Source organism: Rhipicephalus microplus, chromosome 4 (genome assembly GCF_043290135.1).
Source record: "Rhipicephalus microplus isolate Deutch F79 chromosome 4, USDA_Rmic, whole genome shotgun sequence".
NCBI classification, from domain to species: Eukaryota; Metazoa; Arthropoda; class Arachnida; order Ixodida; family Ixodidae; genus Rhipicephalus; species Rhipicephalus microplus.
Genome location: NC_134703.1, coordinates 211581976 through 211606743, shown reverse-complemented (window position 1 = coordinate 211606743; position 24768 = coordinate 211581976). Strand labels below are relative to the sequence as shown.

Sequence of the window (24768 nt, the reverse complement as noted above, 5' to 3'; positions counted from 1 at the left end):
AGATTGCTGCTGAAAAAGCAAAGGCTAGATGGCGGCGCCACAGATGAAGAGTCCACGTTAGCTTGTACTTCTGTCCAAATCCTTTGCCTCATGGCCTCCAAGCGAGCTTGTCGAGCATTTGATACGTCTGCAATCTTATATTCCACTCTGACCTTGGCTAGAATGATCTGGTGTTTATAAAGCTTTGCTTCCTCCATTTATGCTCCCAAATGATCACTTTCCACTGTGTTTTCAATCTTCTTATCAATTCCTCAGAAAGATCGTATTGTTCAATCGAAATTCGGAGAATGTTGGACACAACTAACACATTGATGTGTGGTCCATATGCCGTAGGTGTTTGATATCTGCAATGACCTGCGTGACGACCTTGCGTGTTTGACTCCACCTTTCGTAGAGGGCCTCCATGATCCGGTCCAGTGTCAAAAACATGAGAAGTCATTGGCCGGCCGGGTCACGAGACGAAGTCAGAGTCAACACGGCATTCATCGCAGAATGTTCACACAACGAATATTTGTCACTTGTCGGGCTGCCATTCTTTATGATCTTGTGCATATCGGCCCATCGTCGTGAAGGGAGAGTCAGTACCGAGCCGGAGAAAACGTGAGGGCTCCCGTCTCGCGAGCCGCCAGATGGTGCTTGCACTCACGGGCTGCGCTGTCAAGATGTACGTCGTTGACCTATGGACCGCTTTCCCTTGTGAAAATCGGGCGGTCGTCGTGAAGGGAGAGTCAGGACGGTGCCGAAGTAGACGTGAGGGCTCCCGTCTCACAAATCTCCAGATGATGCCTGTACTCACGTCAGTCCATGGGTGCTCCTGGTGGTCTCAGTTGCATCTGGAGTCGCGCTCCCAGGTCCCGGCGGTGGTTAGGCCTCACACATCAGCCTTATGCACGGCGGCTTCACAAAAGTACTCGAGGCTGCGACTGCAGTTAAAATTCATGAAGGCCGCTCCGTCTCACCTCGAAAGGTCCTTTCTCCCGGGTTTCACGGCTATCGCTACGCCCGCAACGTACACAAGCTTTGCGTATGGTATTCGAATTCTCGACTATTTGCTTTCACTTTTTGTGTCTCAAATAAATCTTGTCTTGTGTTGAACCTCTGATTTTATTGTTGAGGTAAGTTTTAATTACTACTTCTTAAAGCTTGCTGTTAGTTGCTGGTGTGATAATCCGGCTTTGCGGCCACATTGTTTTCTTTTTCGCTATGTACGTTTTCGTGGAAAGTTTTCTCCGCGTAATTCTCGCAGCCCTTAACTTAGCATTGATTTTCTGGCAAAAAAGTGCAAGGATTATGTGAGCATAACAGTCAAAACCTTTAAGTGAAAATGTAAATATGTGCTGCTTCAACAAATCAAAATTACAATTTTTAGATTCCAGCATAAATTGCTGACTTAAGCAATCATTTCAAAACACATCACTGTTAAAAACATGACTTTCTTTTCAGGCGTCTCAAATAATTTTTCTTGAAATGACTTAATGTTAAGACAATGAAAGACAGTCTACTGAAATCAAGGCTTAGATGGATGTTCGCCTGGTCGGGAAAAATCATTGAATAAAAAGGCAAAAGCGGCGATTACAACAGAGTAGAAATGTAACAACGTTTCAGCTCCTAGAACGGGAGCCTGAAGGCTCCCGTTATGGGAGCTGGACTGTCGTTACATTTCTACTCTATTGTAATCACCACTTTTGCGTTTTTATTCAAGACAGTCTAAAGTATGATGAGTGTGCTCAAAATCTGAGCTATGCATCGAAACGTAAACTGGAGCCACTTTCACAAAATTTCTTCCATGATTGCAGTCTGCACTAAGCCTAAGAAATGATACAAGCAGCTCATTGGGTGTCTCAAAAAGATTGTTCGCTGGCTGACTGGGTAAGACGTTCTAATGCAATGGGTGATCTTCAAAGCGAGGCCCCTTGCCACAGTTCTCCCAACCATGCAACTAAAAACGTTTTTGTGTGTGTCTGCGTGGGACAGGCCTGCTTCACTGGCAGGTTAATTATGAAAGTGCAATTTTTTGTATTTATGTTATGAATGACCTCTGACCCTTGGTTTGATGCAAGAGCATCAACTTTTTGCTAATCATAGTTCAAATTTCACATTCGAAGCTTAAGCACCCTTTGACTGACATGTTCTCGCACCATATACTCAAACACCAGTGGTCACCAAAAATTGATAACTTTACTCAAATCTATAGGATAAGAAAGTAGCCAAAAAGGAGCCAAGCAGCAGGCTAAAAAAGTACCTAGGCGAAAAGTAGCCCAACCTAACCTTAGGAGGTCGAAGGGGGTGGTGCCTGCCTGGCGGTTCATGATGACGACGACTATCTACAACACTTGGCCAACCTTGACCTTAACAGCTCTGCGATAAAAAAATTATGCCCTTGAAGGAGCACAAAGACTGTTGCACTGCTACTCCCAAAGTTGATTTTGCATGTGCCTTTCACTGCATGTCCCACAATCATCCACTCGTTTAGGTAGCTGCCCTTCGCCCAAATAAAATTTATTTTGAAGAGCCATGTCAGCTGCCCAGACAGTTTGCGTTTAACTGTTCCCCAGTGACATAAATCCTACTATCCAACAGCCGAGTATAGGTACTGATTATCACATTGATGATGAGAAAAATTCCATATGCCTCTAATTTCAAATAAGTTGAACACACAAGGAGCAAAGCGTGACATAGCATTGAATATCAGATGCACATTTCTTTCTCATCAGATGAGCACAAGTTCTCTTATTGCTGTTTCGATAATATTCATTGACCATTGCAGGCGACATTCATCCTGTGGCCGAAAATGTCGTGTGTATCATAAACTAGCTGAGAATGTTGTCTCACCTTTCGTAGAGCGTCGGGAGTTCCTCATGGAGTTCGTTATTGATCACTTCGTACATCTGCTTGGCTTCCTCAAGTTCTTCTCGTGCCTGGAAAAAAAAAAGCGGGTCAGGCACAACCAACAAATTAAGTTCTCATAAATATGAAGGCATTCCTGCTGGTCACATAATTATGAAAAAAAAAAAGATCTCACACTTGGTGCAGGCAACCAAGTGTAAAATGCAAGTAGAGGCGCCCAAGGTGGCCTAATCCATGTGTGTCCAATCACAGCCAAGATAATGGCTGAGCACGGTGGCGCAGCTGTGCACTCTTCATTGTGACCTTGCCTAGGCTCCAGGATTGGTGGCCACCGTGTGAAGAGAAAGTGGACCCCAAACTCATCATTTATTATAATGCCCCAAAGACTACCAGGCTGTTTGATTGATTTTTGAATCACGTAAATATTAGCACATTAAGTCCTTCATTAATTGGTCTTTATGACTGTCTCAGGCACAACCCCCACTCTCGTTCTCACCGGCTATGCTCCTCGGGGCGCAACGACGCTTTGACCGCCATTATGATATTTGAAAAAGTAAAATGCCAGAGATTATTACTGCATGCATCTTAAAGGAACTTTGATGCGATTTTATCAACGCCTGATGACGAGGAAAGTTTCATGTTTTCAATCCGAAAAGCTATACCGCAGGAAGAGTAAACAATAGGTGGCATTTTTATTCAATGAGGCAGGAGCAGACTAAAAAAGAGCAAGGCGCATCACTTTCTACGGTATAAACTATCTAAAGCGGTGGTACCTTTTCGATGGATAGTGTCATCGCTTTGATGATGGCACAATGAAGGCTTAAGAAGTCTATACTAACGATGACATCTGTTGAGCAATGCTGTAGTACAACGAAGCTTGCGGGATACATCTGGCTGTTAATGATGCCTGTAGCTGTGGAGATTCTCGCCGGGGTAACTACGTGACCTCCAGCTGTCCGGATTTCGGAGCCTTCTCAGGCAGTCTTAACTTTCTTCAACTTCGCGGCGAACTTCCCACTGATAACAAAATAGTCGCCTCAGATGTCAACGAGAGCTGTGACGAGAGCCGTCAATGAGAACGTCGAAATCACTTGTTTGTCCCCTTGCATTGCTGTTGGGTCTTGGCGTCCTTTTCGATTGTCGTGGCCTCGGTGAGGAATTCGTCGACAGTCTTGGGCGGGTAGCGCACAAACCCCGCAAAGAACTCTTCTTTGACACCTCGAGTCAGGAAACAGAGCTTCTTGTCCTCATCCATGATGGGGTCATGACAGAACAGCTGGGCCATCTCTTTGATGAAGATAGTAACGTTTTCGCTGGGGAGTTGTATGTCTGTCTTCAAGATAGTAGCGGCACGTTCCTTGCAGATGACACTCGTGAAGGTGCTCAAGAATGTTTGAAAAAGATCCGAGGTTTGTAGCATGAATTTTCAATTCTCGAACTATGTCTTCCCAGCGTCTTCTAGACGAAAATTAATGTGGAGCAGTTTTGTTCGATGTCCCAGCTGTTTAAGGCGGGGACACGGTCGTATGTCTCAATTCTAATTTCCAGGTCTTCCAGAGCTGAACCACGAAAAATTTGTTGTTCCTTAGGATGCGGGAAAACAATCGATGCAGGTGGCACAGGGGCTGTCATTGTCGCTGTGGTTGAGGTTTTAGCGCTCCGGGTCGGTTCAGGTACTCCGGCGGGAGCCCTTGATGCCGGAGGATGGTTTGCTGCTCAGCGTTGATGCTGATGTCCTTTTGACGGTGTTGGTTCGGCTCACGGATGGGGGGGAGCGTTTGGTACATGGGTTGGGATACACTTTCACCAGATGTAACGGGGTCGTGACGCGGACGAAGGGAGCAGACAGGGTGTTCAGGTTAAACCGTTTATTGGGCCATACTTGTGGCTACGTAAAAGGAAAGTCAGATAGCAGGAAACACTGGCACTGGTAGCAACGAACAGAGTGTCGGCCGTCAATCGATTGACAAGCTGCGAAGTGCAGAGGCATTAAAGACTGGTTCACACTGTCGACTAGCAGCGGTCGCTGCGATTGACCAAGAAGCGACCTAAGTTCACACCCGCAGAGGCTACATGCGAGCGACGAAGTCGCGAAACCGGAGAGTCACGTCTGAATCTCGTTATCAGTGAGAACTCTGGAGACCAGCGCTGATCAGTTGATAGCCTTCAGCTGAGTGAGCAGAGCAAACCGAGCGCGCCACATGTATTGTTTTTGTACGTTTTCGCACAGCCTTCCCAGCAGCGTCAAGGAGTTCGATTCAAGTGAAGAACAAGAGATTGTCACGGCGCTGGTGCGCTATGCTATGGTGTGGGCACTGGCAGCAAAAGAAAAAAAGCCGGTGGTGGGTGTGACTGTTTCATCGCTTGCGAGAGTTGGCCGGCCATGCAAGCCGCCTACCACCAGAGCTGTGCTGAGACGATGAGGAGTAGCGCAATTTTTTCCAGTCATGAAAAACCAACTAGCCCAACAGCTCAATTTGCTAACGACGGGGAGTATTTCCGAGCGTTCTTACGTATTCAAAAACGCACCTTGGATTTAACTCGATCTTGCCACAGCCTCCAATGCAGCACAAATACGTCTCGAATGCAGTGTTCTTAGTCGGTAATATAGTCGGTGGCAAGGTATGAAGTGCAAACACGTTCCAAACACACTCCATTGAAGGAGATGGCAAGTCAAGTTCTAGAGAACAAAGGATTCTGAATACGGAGAAAAATAGTGAACAATCCATTTTCTCCTCATTTTGACGGTACTTATTAGCTTCTTGCGAATGCAACCACGTAAATTCGACACTTTGCTCAAGCTGCTGCGCCCCGCCATCTCCAAGCCAAGTACTCCGTGGTGGCCATGGTGCCACAGACCAAGAGGAACACACCCATTTATATCTGGCGATAGGAGGCCAGTGCAATGAAAAAACAAAGAAATGAGCCTGCATATAAAAAAAATGCTGGTGTCACTTCTGAGCGTTTCTGATTAATTCTAGCAGTTTTGCGACTGCAGTCGCGGGACTAGAAAATCAGTCAGGAAGTGACTAGCCAAAGCAGTCACTATGTGACCGTTTGCGACCGTTCGCGACTGTCTGCGACTAGTCGCAAATGGTCGCACGACCGCTGCTAGTCGCCGGGGTGCACCAACTTTTATACATGTGTTGTTGATTGTTCAAGCCTTATCACTGGTCTTCGTGAAAGCTCTGAAGTAATCGTGAGTGTTCGCATCGTGGGACAGTTTTAGCAAATTGATCTACAATTATCGCGAAATTTCTTGAACAATGAGGCACAGTTTGCGCTGAGAATTCTCAACCGAGGCTTTGTGGGTAAAAACCTAATCAAATAAAAGAATAAGGAATGTGCGTGGAAATATCACTGTTGCGTTCAATTCTCGAAGACAAAGCTTAAGGGTCTTACGCACCTTTTTTTTTTTTCGTCGACCTGCTTATAACAATTATCAGTTACAACAATGTGATTTTTCTTGGCACTTGGACATTCTTACAACTGGGCTGCGCTGTATGCACATAACCGAACAGCTATGATGAAAATGCACCTGGATTGCTACGACTGCAGAAAATGCTCACCTTGCCCAGTTTGTAGTCGTCCTTCTTCTTGGCAGAGTTACGCAGACTCTCCACACTGTGCCGACACTTGTCATAGTCTACCAACTTGCGACCCCTCTTGGCTATGCGGCCCTGCAAGAAGTACAATGCTTCAATATGACACGCCAAGCAAGGTCAATTTTTTTTTAAGAAAGGTAAGAGCACATTGCAAACCCGGCCAAAAGAGCTCTCTTTCCAAAGATGCATTACCAATACCCTCAGAGAGCCTGACTGATGAGCAAGAAACGTGCTTTGCTGGGTGTGCAAACATGAACAAAAAAAAGCATGGATGTTTAATGTCACGCAACTTCCTTTTTGTGTTAGCATGCCCTGTCTATTTTAGAATGAAAAGGCTTCCTGTCACTTTCACTGCATTTAAAGCAGCTGTGTCATACACAGGCGAGGAATAAATGAGGCAACTCTTAGTTTCTTTTAGTAAGGCACACTTGATTTGCAAACCATTCCTTTGTGAATGCAACAATGTGTTCTATATGTGCAAAAGTCAGCTCCAAGCATTGTGCACATGTCTTTGTTTTTCGCAAACAAATCAAATCATTCTGACGGCACCTTGACGAGAGCTCCTATACCATGCGGGAATGCACCAACGATTCACTAGTTTTGCAAAATATTTCCTCGTGTCTGGCAAGCACACAACAATGTCACACATCTTCCATCCAAATTTCTCATAGTCAGAGAAGCCACGTGTCATCCCCACTCAAATTTTTTTACATATTATACAATGGATTCAACAAGCATAGGCACAACAGATGCGCCAACTGCACCAGTTTGACAAATACCCCTATTTTATCCCTAAGCTGAGCCATAGCTGCTGAAACTGCGCTATTATGTCCCAAAATGCCTTAACTGCCTTAAGATCTTCTGTTTTGCTAACTTAAGCAAAAAAATATATATATAGGAGCCACGTTGGCCACCAGCAGTTAAGGCCACAATGAGAACAGGAGAGATAGCCCCTCGGTGCCAATTTGCCAATGCACCATGCGTTCCACAAAATGCTCGAGTTTCCACCACTTCTCCACAACACAGCAGCCAGAGCCAATTTCTCCGCTCCGGCAAATTTCAAAGTACATAGCATTAAAATCACATTTATACATCTCCAAGTTTTCAGAAAGATTTTCGTAGTATACACAAGAGAGGTCTTTACAGCGTTCCGTACTAACAGCCAATAAGAATTGTATAATTAAGGTGGTGGTCTCACTCCGGCAGTATGAACACACCGTTTTTGCCAGTTTTCCAACAAATGTGGCGGTTGTTCTTCCAGTTTCAGTATAGCTGACTTATACAACATTGAAAAGCTTGATTTTTGCACATTTTAAATATGTCTATTAACATCAAGTCAACCTTTACTATTTGGAGGCGGGCAGGCAACAATAAGCGCTGTTTACGCAGTTTGGGCTAACTGTGCCTCAGTTGTGACCATATTCTGAAATATCTGCTACAGTCACAGCACTGCTTCTTGCACAGCATATACAGGACATATTTATCTATTTTTTTGACGTAGCAAATTTATGTAGGAATTCAACTTGTTTGTTGGTCATTTTTTGAAAACAGCCAAATTTAGCAAAATTAGCTGTAGACTGGCCGCTAACTACTCGATAAAGGAGGTTCATTTTCGGCATGCGCATAGAAAACAACATTCCCCATGTGAGTTTAATTTCATTGCTTTACGCTTTCTGGTTTTTTATTTAGAGTGATCTCAACTGGGTGATTTTCTCAATACGTGGAGCTACCTCTGCCCATTTTTATGGCAAGCTACTGAAGTTCTGTGGCTGAATTTGCACATAGACAAACTACAGCCCATGATCTACTTACGTAATGTAGCGTTTTTCATTAAAGCTTGCAGAAATCTGAAACAAAGCTTGTAAATTGTCTTAATTTATACTGCCCGACACGCCAACAGAACTGCAGTTATTTTCAAACTGCATTCAAATTTCAACATAAATATCTTACTAGAAAATAGTTCTCTCCTGACATAATTATACACATGAATCATACACAAACAGTGCATTACCATTGAGAATTCTACTTCATTTTTACCATGAATCATACACAAACAGTGCATTACCATTGAGAATTCTACTTCATTTTTACCACTACATAGAAAATCTTCCTCTGGCGCCATATAGACAGACAAAAAGAAAGCAGTGCATCAAAAAGCTCGCTGTTTTTCCGAGGGTAGTGTGCGAAAATATTTTACCTCAAGAAGAATGCCTTTTCTAACTTAAAACTATGCAACCCTTTCAGTCCCCACCAAACTAGCACTCCACCGCCCACTCCTTGAACCTGTCTTTTATTTCTGCGTCCCCTCAGGTGAATAGCGAAAAGCAGGTGTTCTGTCCACTGAAAGGCAGTGGGGTGAAGGTTATCAGGTGAAAAGGAAAGCCTTATCCTTGAAATGTCCCTTGTGGGTGTGGGTGCTTGTTTGCGGCTCACTCGGGCTATACTTTGAATCAACGACAGACAAACGAAAGCAGAAACGCCGACAAGAAATGTGGTTGGCCTTTTCAGGTACCAGCTGAAATACTGCGTGAACTCTAGCTCTACAGCGCAGAGCAAGAAACGGTAATATCAGACAGGTGTCGGTGCCCCTTCCAATCCTTTGTGTTCCCCCTTGACACGGCTGGTGAACAAAAAGAAGCGGGGATAGCCCAAAAGGATGCGAGAGGTTAACGACTCTCTGTCATTCCTGGCACTAGTGCTCTTAAATGCTATAAGTAGTCATGGTACGGTGCACGCCGTCTTCATCTACCCATCTACCTGTTTGTGACATCACGTGCAAGTTATGTATATCAATAAACAGCATAGATAAAATACGAGGCACGCATAAAAAATAACACAAAAACTGTTTTGTACTTGCCGAGTTCCTTTCTGTCATTTTTACGTTACAATTACGGCGAGTAAGTCATCACAGTCAACTGCGCTTGCTGTGCTCTAAACTTGCTAGATTAGGCTGCAAGGCGAAATATGGCAAGATACGCCAACTCCAACCAGCCATGATTTGTAAAACTGACAGTCTTTTGAACATCCTGAAGCTTAGGTTACATGGTGAAGCAACAGCACATTTAGTCAAACATCATTTACCTTCTCCTACAGAAGAATGAGATGGTGTTTCGGGTATAATGATTTTGTTCGGAAGAGGGTGTGTTAGACAAGGCCACTTACCGCGCTTCCTGCATAGAGATGGATAACTTACGGTTTCACATACATCCCGTATTATCAGCCCGAGGGTTACGATTGAGCCATGTTCCCAGTAAGCGTTGCAGGAATAGATTACGATTTTCTACAGGGTATCACAAAGCTCCAGGTTTTGACAAGCTGGTACCAGCCTAGATGAACATGACCAAATAACATAGAAAAATGTCCCCCTTGAGGCATCTCTTAAATTAACAGAAATCGCTCTCAATCACAGTGATAAGCAAGCAGGTAAAGAAACTGGTCACTGTGACCAACACCATTCTCCGCCATAACACTTTATCGAACAATGAAATCACCCTGCTAACAGAAGTTGAACAGAATAAATACCAAACCATCATGACCATTAAAATTCACAAACTCAAAAGAGACCACGTCCTCAGGACACGGCCAAGCAGAAGACCGCCACTGACCGGACGCCCACGTCATGCACTCATGAACGCACAGCGCAGTGGGTGTCGTGCGGGGATCCTGAGCCGTACGGGCCTGGATTCCTTGGTAAAATAAAGTTTTTACCACTACCACCACCATGTCCCCAACCCTGCGTTACACGAGATAATTCCATACCACTACAACAGCCCCACCAAGGAAACCGGTACAAACGAGCACCTATCTATGAACATGTGACACTGTGATTGTAAACCTATCGGACATGAATTTGTCAACTGACGAAGAAAAACTGCTATACAAAGGACTAAGCTTCTGCCCAACCACAAAATTTTTTGACGAATTTAACTTGCTCCAAGACTTCGACAACCTTGCTATAAGCTTGAGGTCGCGCGAATATTTCTTGGACAGGCCTTCTAACCACGAAAAAATTCACCGTCGTAGAAGAAATAATTGCACACGGAACAGTAATTGAGACAAGTGTCTGGATGTTTATATCACCGCGGTACAGAAAGATATACTACACAAATACCACAGACAGAAAGGAAAGCGAGAAAACTTGACAAAATCTGAAAAATATGAGTATGAGAAATCTGGCACCTAAGACAGACATAACAATAAAACCCACTGACAAAGGAGCAGCAATTGTAGTCCTTAATATAACCAACTACTAACAAGAAAAATACTGCCAACTAGACGACTAGATATTTATCTGGACCCACAGCGAGGATGAACTTCTCAGCTTTATCAACACTTACAATGCTGTACATCCAAACATACACTTCAGACACACCTACTTACAAGCAGCCGTAAATTTTCTTAATGTTACCATAACAATCGAAGAAGACAAACTTTCTACAACCCTATATTGCAAACCAACGGATCAACAACAATACCTCCATTACCGAAGCGATCACCCGCTCCACTGTAAAAACAGTATTCCATACAGCCAGGCTCCCTGGTTCAAGCGAATCTGCTCAAGAGACGCTGATTTTGACACGAGCTCACAGAGGCTAAAGCTTATGCTCGATAAACAAAAATACCACCCACATGTAATTGATACCACCACCCACATGAAATACCACCCACATGAAAGTTATAAAACTGAAGCACGATGACTTACTTATGAAGCGACCACCGCAAAAAGACCCGCAACGAACAAACCTCCGCTTAACCGACAGCACCAACTTCCCCAATGTAAACAAAATCATTAAACGACATTACAACATTTTGGAACAAAGAGAACGTCTAAAACGCGCATTTTCATCCGCTCCAGGCGTCGTTTACCGACGACCACGCAACCTCGAAGACACACTTGTCTACTCTCAAATCAATACCTCACCCCCCATAATTCATGTCGACCTTGTTTAAAGTCACGATGTCTTGTATGTAAAGCAATGCGAGAAACAGACAAGGCAAAGAGATACACCTTAATATAACCAACTACTAACAAGAAAAATACTGCCAACTAGACGACTAGATATTTATCTGGACCCACAGCGAGGATGAACTTCTCAGCTTTATCAACACTTACAACGCTGTACATCCAAACATACACTTCAGACACACCTACTTACAAGCAGCCGTAAATTTTCTTAATGTTACCATAACAATCGAAGAAGACAAACTTTCTACAACCCTATATTGCAAACCGACGGATCAACAACAATACCTCCATTACCAAAGCGATCACCCGCTCCACTGTAAAAACAGTATTCCATACAGCCAGGCTCCCTGGTTTAAGCGAATCTGCTCAAGAGACGCTGATTTTGACACGAGCTCACAGAGGCTACAGCTTATGCTCGATAAACAAAAATACCACCCACATGTAATTGATACCACCACCCACATGAAATACCACCCACATGAAAGTTAGAAAACTGAAGCACGATGACTTACTTATGAAGCGACCACCGCAAAAAGACCCGCAACGAACAAACCTCCGCTTAACCGACAGCACCAACTTCCCCAATGTAAACAAAATTCTTAAACAACATTACAACATTTTGGAACAAAGAGAACGTCTAAAACGCGCATTTTCATCCGCTCCAGGTGTCGTTTACTGACGACCACGCAACCTCAAAGACACACTTGTCTACTCTCAAATCAATACCTCACCCCCCATAATTCATGTCGACCTTGTTTAAAGTCATGATGTCTTGTACGTAAAGCAATGCGAGAAACAGACAAGGCAAAGAGAATACAATCCAAGCTTTTGGTTAACATACGAGAAAACCTAACATGCGATTCCTCTAATGCGGTATACCTACTCGAATGCATTGTGTACAGTATGCAGTACATTGGACAAACAGAAACTCCAATTAGGATTCTTTTCAATAATCACAGAGCCCATGCGAAATCAGCCCGAAGTCTACCTCTATCAAAACATCTAAACCTTCCCGACCATGCATTCGACAAACTACCAGTAACACTCTTAGAAAAGAAATTTAAATAAAACCGAGAACATGAACAATGAGAGTCGTACCTTATACACCGATTTAACACCCTAGGAATAAATGAGAATCCGGGTACACTTGCAACAATTAGTGCATTAGAAAACAATCATGGGAATAGAGACAATAATAACTGAACAGTTCGTGGCAGTGCAGCTCCGGCGGTCACTAGACAACTGAATATACTTCTAAGTGTAACCACTTTTCCTAAATACAGCTGTCGTCTGTTTCTGTTTCTATCTCACTTACTAATGAATTGTGCCAAGCATGACATGTCCAATAGCAACCTTGTGCACAATCAGAAGCCGCCTACTAGTAATATAGGAGCAGGCCAGAATTGAAATTGCACGCGCTTGCCAGCTTCTGTGGCAATGTGCGGTTCCCCCCTTTCGACGACAAGACGTCCACGAGACACTGAGTAGTTAAAGGCATAACTTCATGAAAAAGCTCTTTTTCCCCACACCGAACAGCCGGTGCCATGCGGCGCCGTCTGGTTGGGAACAATACGTTAGTGGAAGGAAGGATATGCAGACCGTGGAGATGTTAAAGGTGATCGTCGGTAAAAAAAGGGCGGAAGGGGACGGCCGAGGGGGAGAGTTCACCTCATGTTCCCATTTTTTTTCTTTTGTTCTTTTTCTCTCATACACTCTCTTTTTAAAGGGCCACTCACTAGGCCCCATACTCACTAGGCCCCATATCAAGTTGTTGGGATTTTGATGAGGAACATTTTGCCACAAGAAATTTTTGAGTCGGTTTGTCACGAGTGAAGAAAACGGTTTTTTTGAAGCGGCACGAAACGAGGATGAGAGGAGGCGAGCCCGAAGTCCTTGCCACTCCTCCGCCTAGCCTTCGCAAGCCAAATCTCTTCCCCATGCTCTCAGGCATTCAACCAAGAGGTCACGTGCGCATGACGTGCCCAAACAAGTCCAACCCCCAAGCACGCGAGTGGCGTTGGTTTGTTGACCAGCGTTATTTTGAGGTCTTCTGCCTGTTTTTGCAGGACAGTTAGGAAACGCTGGCTTAGACACGGGAGCACCTTGAGTACTATCCTGAAGAACAAGGCAGACATCAGGGCCAAGTCGGACAAAAGGCCAGGTGCCCGTGGCGCCCGACGTGTGCGCGCTGCTGTGTATGAAGATGTTGAAGCGGCTGTTTACAAGTGGTTTGTGGACGTTCGGTCGCGAAACATCCCGGTGTGCGGCCCTATGATCTAGCAGAAAGCCAAGGACCTTGCTTTTCTGCTTGGCAGGAATGATTTCCAAGGCGGTTCAGGCTGGCTTCAGCGGTTCAAAGAACGACACGACATCGTTGCCAAAGCTGTTACAGGTGAAAGCAGAGCGGTGGACTTGGACAGCGTAGAAAAATGACTCGAGGTAAACTGGCGCGATATCGCAGCAAAATAGAGAGCCCAAGATATCTTCAATGCGGATGAAACCGCTCTATTTTGGCAAATGTTGCCAAACAAGACACTTGCGCGTCGTGGCGACAAGACAAGCGGCGGCAAGGCAAACAAAGCTCGTGTGTCCGTGCTGTTGGCAGCTAATTTAGACAGATCAAAAAAGCTTCGACCTCTGGTTATCGGGAAAAGCACGGGCACCGCAGTTTTTTCGAAATGCGCTGTCGCTTCCAGTTACCTACCGAGCAAACTCAAAAGCGTGGATGACCGGGGAGCTCTTCAGTAGATGTCTATCGTCGTGGAATGATGACTCGGTAGGCGAAAATCGCAAGGTGTGCCTGCTCGTGGACAATTGTTCAACGCACCAATGCAGTACGACCTTCAGCAACATAGAGCTGCGTTTTTTGCCCCCGAACACTAGGTCTGTACTGCAACCACTGTATGAAGGCGTTATACGTGCAATGAAAGCCGGCAATCGGAAGCGCCTGGTAGAGAGGCTGCTGCAGAAGCTTCGTGTCAGCAGCGAGCTTAAAATCGTCTTGCCCGGAGCTATTTCTATGTTGAGTAGATCGTGGGCAGATGTCAAAAAGGAGACAATCCAGAACTGCTTTAGGCATGCCGGCTTCCGCATGCCTGTTGATGACGCCTCAAATTCTGACAGCACTGAAGACACCACAGGTGTTTCCGCCAAAGTTTGGAATGAGCTCGCAGAGTTCCTGGGTGCTATTGACAGATAGACAATCGACGAGTTCGTCAGTGCGGACGAAGATGTCCCCATCATGGGCCAATTACAGGATGAGGATTACATTGAAGACGTCCTGCCGACGTCTTCAATGCGACAGCAATATAGAAATCGACAACGGCCCATTGCCTACATACTCCGAAGTGATTAGTGCACTTACGTTGGTCCGGTGCTATTGCTTGAATGTGGAAGGTTGCGGCCTCAGCTGCTCTGACTCGGACAAGGTGGAGGCGTGTGTGCTGTCGCAGGCAGCGAAGTCATTGACACAGAAAAAAATCCGAGACTCTTTTGTTCCACAGTACGGCACGCAAGTAAGTCACAATATTGATAAAGTACTTTTCTTTTAGTTTGTTATGTGCATTTGTGTCAAAACCTATACCGGTCCTATATCGAATTATGCCATATATCGAACTAATAAACCTTTTTTGGCAAGTTCGATATACCCAGGTTCGACTGTAATGTCACTTCATTGCTGTGTACGTAGGGCCATTCATAAGCGCACGTCATGCCCTCAATCTCTTGGCGCGCGCCAGCAGAAGGAAGGGGGAGCAGCATTGATCTTGAAATTTGGCCCATTTACGCGGTGCAAGGCGTTGAAAATTATGGCAGACATTATTATGAATGCCTCGTCTACGCATTGCGCTTGTCAGCTCGAAATTGTCAGACCTGGTGAGTGGGCTTTTAAGATTGTATAAAGCTGAGCACAAATAAACTGTACCCTCATTCCTGATAAAGACCACACTCAGGCTGAAACGCCAAAATAAACCACGCTGTGACTGCTCACGAAGGAGGTACTTGTCTACTTGCAATGCTACCCCACTCCATCATGCCTGCACACACACACACCAATATATATATATATATATATATATATATATATATATATATATATATATATATATATATATATATTGCCACGAGGAATTGTTAAGGCGCAGTACAACGCAGACGTTGTTAAAAGAGGAACGCTGACGGCATCGCTACGACTCATGAAGCCCGCCGGAAGGCACGAGCCGGCCCAGCCTGTGCACGAGCTGCTACCGAGCAGCGGAAAAGAAGAGAAGAAGAGGACGACGAGCGTTCGCTGCTTTCTCCCAGCTACTGTGTAGTTCTTTTGGCTTTGGGCACAAGTTCGCCCTTATTAAACCTTGTAAATAGGACGTCCCGGTTGTGAGGTTGTTATATCCGTTACATTTTCTGGTGGAGGTGCTGGGTACATGATTCCGAGCCCCACGCAAGAGCGAAGTCCAAGCACTGACCAGCTGCAACCAGTGGAGCTTACACCGGTGCACCAACGAGTCAGCCGCCGTATCCGAGGAGAGTTGCCAGAATTTGGGCCACTCCCTTCTGTATCAAGGGCATCGGTGACGGAGACAAGCGCCGCCACCACCATGACGAGCCAAGTTACGCCGGCACAACTCATCGTAAGCCAACCGGTCATCCCAAAGGTGTTTCATGGTGACCCATACGAGGACGCCGAAGACTGGTTAGAGCATTTCGAGAGAGTGGGAAATCTAAATCAGTGGAACGAGGAAGGCAAGCTGCGTAACGTCTACATTGCGTTGGAAGACTCTGCACGAGTGTGGTACGAAAACCACGAGGCATCTCTGACGTCGTGGCAAGAGTTTCGGCGGCAGCTACTGAGTACGTTCGCCAACAGTGATCGCCGGGAAAAGGCGGAAGCAGCTCTCCGCACACGGATTCAACGAACGAACGAAACTGTCGCGATGTACATCGAAGACATGTCCCGCCTTTTCAAGCGAGCTGATCCTGGCATGACGGAAGACAAGAAAGTGCGCCACCTCATGCACGGGGTAAAGCAAGAATTGTTCGCGGGACTCATCCGCAATCCGCCCCGTACTGTTGCTGAGTTTCGGTCGGAAGCAACAACCATCGAAACGACGCTTCAGCAGAGAGCCCGACAGTACAACCGCGGCGTAGCCGGTGCATCCGCAGGAGTCTACTCAGCAGGCGTCGTGGATAATCTTGACACATTGCGCGAGCTCGTCCGGTCTGTTGTCAGGGAAGAATTAAGGAAACTGCAGTCACCTGATGTCACCCCCGAGCTGTCTCTTGCTGAAGTTGTCCGAGACGAAATTCGACAGGCCATGCGGGAGCCGCGGAGTGATGTGCCGGCGACACGACGGGCGGTAACGTACTCCGAGGTGCTCAGGCGACCTACTCTGCACTGTTCGCCGATCGAGACACCAAGTACTTATGTGCAGACAATGCGCAGCCCGCCTGAAATCGTAGAGGCAACACGCACTCCACCTCGTGCGAGAGAGATGATGCCACGGAAGAGCGATGTGTGGCGAGATGCCACACGTAGGCCCTTGTGTTTCCACTGTGGAGAGGCTGGCCACCTGTACCGATTCTGCCGATATCGTCAAGCTGGTCTTAGGGGATTCGCCATCAATGCACCGTGTCCGCGAAACGGCGAAAGACCTTCCGAGATTGAAGAATACCTATGCTCACGTCGGGAATTTGACCCGCCTCGTCGTCATCAACCACGCTCACCATCCCCTATGCGCTACCGCTCGTCTAGCCCACGTCCCTTCCCAAGCACGTCTAGGCAGCGTTCGCCTAGCCCAAATCCGGGAAACTGAAGAGGGCGACCTGTGGAGGCGAGGCCGCTGGCGACTTGGGATGTGAAGATCCTCCACTGCGGTACGAGCCTGATAACGACGACTGTTTCCAGGTAAAGGAGTGCAGTACAGAGAAAATTACTTCAGACTTGCCGTTGGTGATTGACGGACTAGAGCTCAATGCTTTGATCGATACTGGTGCGGATTATTCTGTGATAAGTTACGAATTAGCGAAGCGACTCAAGAAAGTTCTGACCGAATGGGGTGGACCTCAAGTACGTACTGCAGGTGGTCACCTCATAACCCCTTCCGGCCGATGTACCGCAAGGGTCATGATACGGGGCTTCACTTACGTCGGTGACTTTGTCGTCCTGCCTGTGTGCTCGAGGGAAGTGATACTGGGAATGGATTTCCTACAAGCTAATGGTGCGATTATCAATTTACAGAGGTCGAGCGTGTCCTTTTCGACGGAGCAAGCTTTAAAGGTAGCACGATCAGATGAACGATGTACCACTCCACTGCGCGTCGTCGACGATGATGTGACTGTACCGCCACGGAGCAGTATAATGGTTCTCGTGCATAATGATGCATTCAGCGACTACGAGGGTGTGGCGGAGAGCAACGTGGATGTTTTCTTGAAAAGAGGCGTTTGTGTGGCACGAGGGATTATCCAGCTGCGAAACGGGTGCACAGACATCCTCTTGACGAATTTCGGTAACGAATTCCAGCACATCGCAAAAGGGACGGCAATAGCGTTTCTTCATGAGTTCTGTGAAGTGACAGAAATATGCAGTCTTGAAACGACGTCACCGAATGTGAAACTTCCATCTGATGCCTGCGACACAATATACGTAAATCCTAATCTTTCAGAGATTCAACGTCAACAGCTATACGACCTCGTGCGGGAATTTGGCAGCTGTTTCTCCAACAGTTCAAAGGTACGGCGCACGAGCATTACAAAACACAGGATCATAACGGACGAGACAACCAGGCCGGTATGCCAGCACCCGTATCGTGTTTCCCCTAAGGAAAGGGAAGTCATCAAGAAGCAGGTACGAGAAATGCTTGAAGATGATGTTATCCAGCCTTCTAACAGCCCGTGGTCATCTCCCGTGGTGCTTGTCAAGAAGAAGGATAACACGCTACGGTTTTGTGTCGACTACAGGAAACTGAATGCTGTGACTAAACGGGATGTATATCCCCTTCCACGCATCGACGACACGTTAGATCGACTTCGGTGTGCCAAGTTCTTCTCATCACTAGATCTGAAAAGTGGATACTGGCAGATCGAGGTTGATGAACGTGATCGCGAAAAGACTGCTTTTGTTACCCCGGACGGACTTTACGAATTTAAGGCTCTCCCGTTTGGTCTCTGTTGTGCGCCGGCAACGTTCCAACGCATGATGGACACTGTGCTTTCCGGATTGAAGTGGCAGTGTTGCCTAGTGTACCTAGACGACGTGGTCATCTTCGCGGCTACATTTGAGGAGCACATCAAGCGCCTTCGGTCAGTGTTAGAGGCAATCCGTTCGGCAGATTTGACAATCAAGCCAGAGAAGTGCCGATTAGCTTTCGAAGAGCTTCGTTTTCTTGGGCATGTCGTCAGCGCCCAAGGTGTTCGCCCTGATCCTGATAAGACGGCCGCCGTCGCAAGGTTTCCGGTGCCAACAGACAAAAAGTCAGTACGGAGATTTCTAGGTCTATGTGCGTACTATAGACGATTTGTGAGAAATTTTTCAAAGATCGCAGAACCCTTAACGAGACTTACGAGAGAAGATGTGCCTTTCCAGTGGCAAAACGAGCAACAAAGCGCCTTCAACGAATTGAGAAAGAGGTTAGAAAACCCCCCGATTCTTTCTCACTTTGATGAGACAGCCGACACGGAAATACACACAGATGCCAGTAACATCGGCCTTGGATGCGTTCTAATACAGTGGCAGAAAGGTGAAGAAAAAGTGATAGCTTATGCCAGTCGGACTCTAACAAAAGCAGAGACAAACTATTCGGCCACGGAAAAAGAATGCCTTGCCGTCGTCTGGGCCATCAGTAAATTTCGGCCGTACCTATATGGTAGACCATTCAAGGCAGTCAGCGATCACCATGCGCTTTGCTGGCTGGCGAACATAAAGGAACCATCTGGACGACTAGCAAGGTGGAGCCTCAGACTGCAAGAATACGATATAACCGTCGTATACCGATCTGGCAAAAAACATACCGATGCCGACTGTTTGTCACGGGCTCCTACAGACACACCACTATCAGAAGAAGACGACTTTCCGTTCGTAGGAATTGTCGAGACCACTCAAATAGCCGAACTCCAACGTACAGACAAAGAATTACTCCCGCTTATCGAACACCTGCAAGGAATTGACGTACAAGTACCCCGTATATTTTCTCGAAGCCTCGCATTGTTCTGCCTCCGAGGAAACGTTCTCTACAAGAGAAACTTCAAGCCCAACCGCGAAAAGTTCCTGCTTGTCGTTCCAGCAACTATGCGACAAGAAATACTTCGAGCGTGTCACGATGAGCCCACATCTGGACATTTGGGTGTGACGCGAACGCTTGCAAGGATCAGTCTCCATTATTATTGGCCCAAGCTACTAGCTTCAGTGCAACACTACGTCAAAACATGCCGCGAGTGCCAAAGACGAAAAACACCACGTTCTAAACCAGCGGGCCTTCTACAACCTATAGATCCACCGAAAGCGCCTTTCCGCCAAGTTGGAATGGACCTCCTTGGACCCTTCCCGACATCTTTACTCGGCAAGAAATGGATCGTTGTGGCCACTGATTATTTAACTAGATACGCCGAAACAGACTCTTTGGAACGAGGAACGGCAGCAGAAGTGGCCCAATTCTTCGTACACAAAATAGTCCTGCGACATGGCGCTCCAACGGTTGTAATCACCGATCGCGGAACGGCTTTCACGGCGCAAATTTTGAAGTGCCTGCTCAACATGACTCACACTGTTCATAGGAAAACCACTGCATATCATCCTCAATGCAATGGCCTGACCGAACGCCTTAACAGAACTTTAGCGGACATGATATCCATGTATGTGGATGTCGAGCACAAAAAGTGGGACGAAATTTTACCATACGTCACTTTCGCCTACAATACGGCTGTGCAAGAGACCACCAAAATCACCCCATTTGAACTAGTTTACGGTCGTGCTGTTACCACAACACTGGATGCTATGTTACCAATAGACCAAGATGACTACCCCCCCGATCTTGACGACTTTCTACAAAGAGCGGAAGAAGCCCGCCAGTTAGCAAGATACCGAATACGCCACCAACACCGCATCGATGCCGACCGCTACAACCGAGGAAGACTTGACACGCGATATGACGTTGGCGACAAAGTGTGGATATGGACTCCAGTACGACGACGAGGCCTCTCCGAAAAACTCATTTCACGGTATTTTGGCCCCTACGAGATCGTACAGCGACACAATGACCTCGTCTACGAAGTCAAGCCTGCAGGCCACCTGCATTCGAGGCGACGCAATCCCACGGAGCGTGTACACATTGTACGGATGAAACCGTACTACGACCGATTCCAAACCTAGCCACCCCAATACCTTGACGTACTGCAACCTCATTTTTACAAACTTGCACACACAAAAAAAAAAAAAAAAAAAACAGCCTCATCGCAAGCATCGGGGCGATGCCGCTTGAGAGGGGGGATAATGCCACGAGGAATTGTTAAGGCGCAGTACAACGCAGACGTTGTTAAAAGAGGAACGCTGACGGCATCGCTACGACTCATGAAGCCCGCCGGAAGGCACGAGCCGGCCCAGCCTGTGCACGAGCTGCTACCGAGCAGCGGAAAAGAAGAGAAGAAGAGGACGACGAGCGTTCGCTGCTTTCTCCCAGCTACTGTGTAGTTCTTTTGGCTTTGGGCACAAGTTCGCCCTTATTAAACCTTGTAAATAGGACGTCCCGGTTGTGAGGTTGTTATATCCGTTACAATATGTATATATATATATGTGACGCTACAAAATGGAGACACGTTGTGGTCCAGATGCCAAGCGTTTATTTTAATGCACGCACACTTCCTCTTCGTCGGCTTCTCCTAGAATCACATTGTTAATGCGTCACACACATATATATATATATATATATAGCGGGAGTAATAATTTAATGGGCCAGTCTTCGTGAAGGTATGGGATATGGCACTACGAGAGCATTGTAACAAGGATAGATATATTTATTTCCCAACGGTTTCGGGGGGTCCTCTCTTCATCAGGGGATGCGTTATACTAACATGAACTTCCAAACTTCTTTGCTGCCACGTCCCTCTCGCCTTGAAAGAAGTTTGCGAGAGTGAGAGAGAACTAAAAAAAGAAAAAAAGAAAAAAAAACAGAAGAAAAAACTAAAAAAAAAAAAGAAATAAAGAGGAAGAACCACTGTGAACACTGAGAATGAAACCAAATGTCGGTGTACGTCCACATCCGGTTCTTATCCCATGCTGGTCAGTTCTCGACGTGTGTCGGGCCACCTAAGATTGTCCCCGCGGTGGCGGGAGGGGTCCGTGACGACGAGGGTAAGGAAAGGGTTTCCCCTTAATGGGTCGGTTGGCTCTTTACCTTTCATCTTCGTCCATTTCACTTCAATGGTCATCAAGTGGTAGGCGAACATAAGCACTTTGTACGTGCATGTGAAAAAAAACACAAAAAAAAAAACCAGAAAAGACAGTGTACACGTACGAGTCAGTCAGAAAAAACAAGCATGGTCTCCAGCTATCAATCTTTGTCCCCAATTTCCTTCTGGCTTACTTCTCGGAGGCAGGAGAGTCTTCCGGGGTCCTCGTTGATGCCGGCTACCAATGTTCTAAACTTGAAAATAAAATATGCCTCACGCTGTTCGCGCTCGCGCCTGTTCGAGAAACCGGACTACAAAAGAGTTACGCTGACATTTTCAAAACTGTGGTTTGGCAGGCGCAGATGTCTAGATAAAGGTAGCTTCGGCAGTGAAGTGGCATGGTACCGGTCATTATTGAACCGCAGCCAAAATGGTGTGTCTGTTTGGCCGATATATTCTTGTCCGCAGATGTTGCAATGTAGCATGTATATTACGTTACTGGAGTCACAATTAAGGCTTTCAATTATGCAGAATTTGAAATCCAAGAAGTTTGCTTTAGATTCACGTGTTGTGACCATCTGTGGGCATACCTTGCATCGAGCTTTTCTGCAGGGATGGCACCCTGATTGAACTTCCGGGGAAGGGGGGGGGGGGTTGTTTTTGCTCTGACAAGAATGTCCTCCAGATTTTTATCCCCGTGGTACACCACGTGAGGTGGCTTCGCGAAAATAGAAGTTAGTCGTTTGCTTTGCCCGATTATGTTGAATTGGCGGGACAGTATGTTGTTGATTCGTTGCGCTGATGAGGAGTAATTTAGTACAAGGTTCGTTTGGGAAGCCATTTTAGATACTCTCTTTGGTCCCTTAATTATATCATTACTGTTCACGTTGCGAGCACGTAGGATGGCATCGTCAATAATGTCTTCCGGATAATTTTTTTTCAATAAGGAATGCTTTAGGTGTTCTGCGTGTCTGTAAAATACCCGCATATCGGTGCATATTCTTCGGTACCGGTAGGCCTGAGAATATAGAATACCCGTTTTCCAATGCTTTGGGTGGCTGCTGTTGAAATGCAGGTACATTTGACGGTCCGTAGTCTTTTTGTAAAGGTTTGTTGACAAGCGGTCATTCTTGACCGTGACAGTGACGTCCAAGAAGTTAATGCTGGTTTTGGAAATTTTGTGCGTGAATTTATATGATGGGTGGCACTTGTTAAAATCCTCTATGAAGCGGAAAAGACTTCCCTCATCGTGGTTCCATATCATAAAAATATCGTCTAAGTATCTTCTGTAGTAGAAAGATTTCAAGGTGCGTCCCTCAATGATTGGGATTTCAAGTGAAGCCATAAAGGTGCTCGCGAAGTTTGGGGCCATTTTCGTGCCCATTGCAGTGCCACTGACCTGAAGGAAATGCTTGCCATTGAACTCAAAATGGTTATAATTTAGTACAAGTTCAAGAAGTGTAAACAGTATCTCGCTACTTACACCAGTTGATGAGTCAGATTTTACATATTCAGAAACCATACCGCTATTCCGTCATGGTGGGATGTGTGGTGTACAGTGAGCAGATGTCCATGGTCACCAGAAAACTACCGCCTAGGATGTCGAGACAAAGTTTTGCAGATGAAGTGGTTTGTGTCCTTTAGGGAATAGAGAAAATTTGGGGGGATGTTTTTTATTAAGGAAGTGACGAATTCTGATACATTTTCTGTTGATGTGCTGTTACTGGATACTATCGGATGCCCCGGATTGCCTGCCTTGTGTATTTTGGGGAACAAATAGAATCGACCGGGAACAGAATGGGCCGGTAACATTGCTTTTAACATTTTGCCGGTAATTTGCTCGTCCCGGCGGAGATTATTCAGGGTTACTTTTATCTCCCTTTCCAATTTGGGAGTCCAGTCAGTTGGAAGTTCTTTGTAGAATTTTGTGTCTGATAGGCATCGTTTCCCTTCCTGTAAGTAGTCCGACGTGTTTAGAATTACTATGCAGCCCCCTTTATCAACCGGTCTGATGGTAATTTCAGTGTTTTTTCGTAGTTCATCGAGTACCATTCGTTCTGACTTTGATATGTTGTTTCGAGATGGCCGATTTTTTTCATACGCTCTGATGATATCTTTTTGAACTGCTGATATATACATATCGAGGTGTTTGTCCCTCTGCTCACCTGGACACTATAATTTGTCACCACCAATCAATCTATTCTCATCTGTACAATCCTTGCGATCATGATTATTCACGGAGGCAGAGATAACGCGCAAAGTTATCGAGGTCTTGGTACAGTTCAAATTCATTGAATCTACCGGATGATGGACAAAAGGTTAAGCCTCTCGACAAAAGTTGTAGCTGAGCGGGTGTGAGCGTTGTGTTGGACACATTGAGGACAATTTGTTCATAAGTTTTTGGCTGCTCTTGGCTATCACGTGGCACGGGAGTGTCAGCGTCATATTCGAGAGTAAGGCTGTTTTGATGAGGATTACACTGTAGTTTCGAGTTCCCACTTTTCTCTTCAAAGTTAGGTTGTGGTACGGGTGGTCCCTGGCGTTCTTGTACGGCCTCATTCCTATTTTCCCGTTGCAGAGAAGTGGAGCTTCTGCAGTCCCGATTGAATTTTCTATCTTTTACTACTAAAATTTCGCCTGTCTTTTTTAGTTCATATCTTTCCAGTTCGCTTGCCTCATTCTCTCCGAGATTAGATACCAATTTCAGCGTGGCCTCCGTGACACAGTATTCGGCGGCCTTACGCTCACTGTGGTCCGCAATGACCCGATTCAGATGCAAGGACGCTTTAGTAATATTTTTTCCCACTTCCCTTTTTCTGCTTCACGTAGTGTAGACATTGAGGGGTTGCAGGCTAGGCTGAGGCCCTTAGGTGCAATTTGGTGAGATAGATATTTGGTTAGTTGTTCCGCGTGTTTTTCGTATTGCACTAATTTTTCAATAATTTTCCTAATCGATAGAAATGAATGAAACCA

The 24768-nt window shown here is 46.0% G+C and overlaps 1 protein-coding gene across 10 annotated transcripts in view; it reads right to left on the bottom strand.

Annotated features, from left to right (window-relative positions):
* Positions 1–24768, bottom strand: part of Amph (amphiphysin) — a 197406-nt gene that overhangs the window by 106676 nt on the left and 65962 nt on the right. For all 10 annotated transcript variants that reach the window (XM_037423611.2, XM_037423612.2, XM_075893965.1 and 7 more), the window contains exons 5-6: positions 6417–6527; positions 2833–2918 (exon numbers count right to left, since the gene is read on the bottom strand). In XM_037423611.2, the coding sequence (XP_037279508.2) occupies positions 2833–2918; positions 6417–6527 (197 nt within the window). The remainder of the gene's footprint in view (positions 1–2832; positions 2919–6416; positions 6528–24768) is intronic.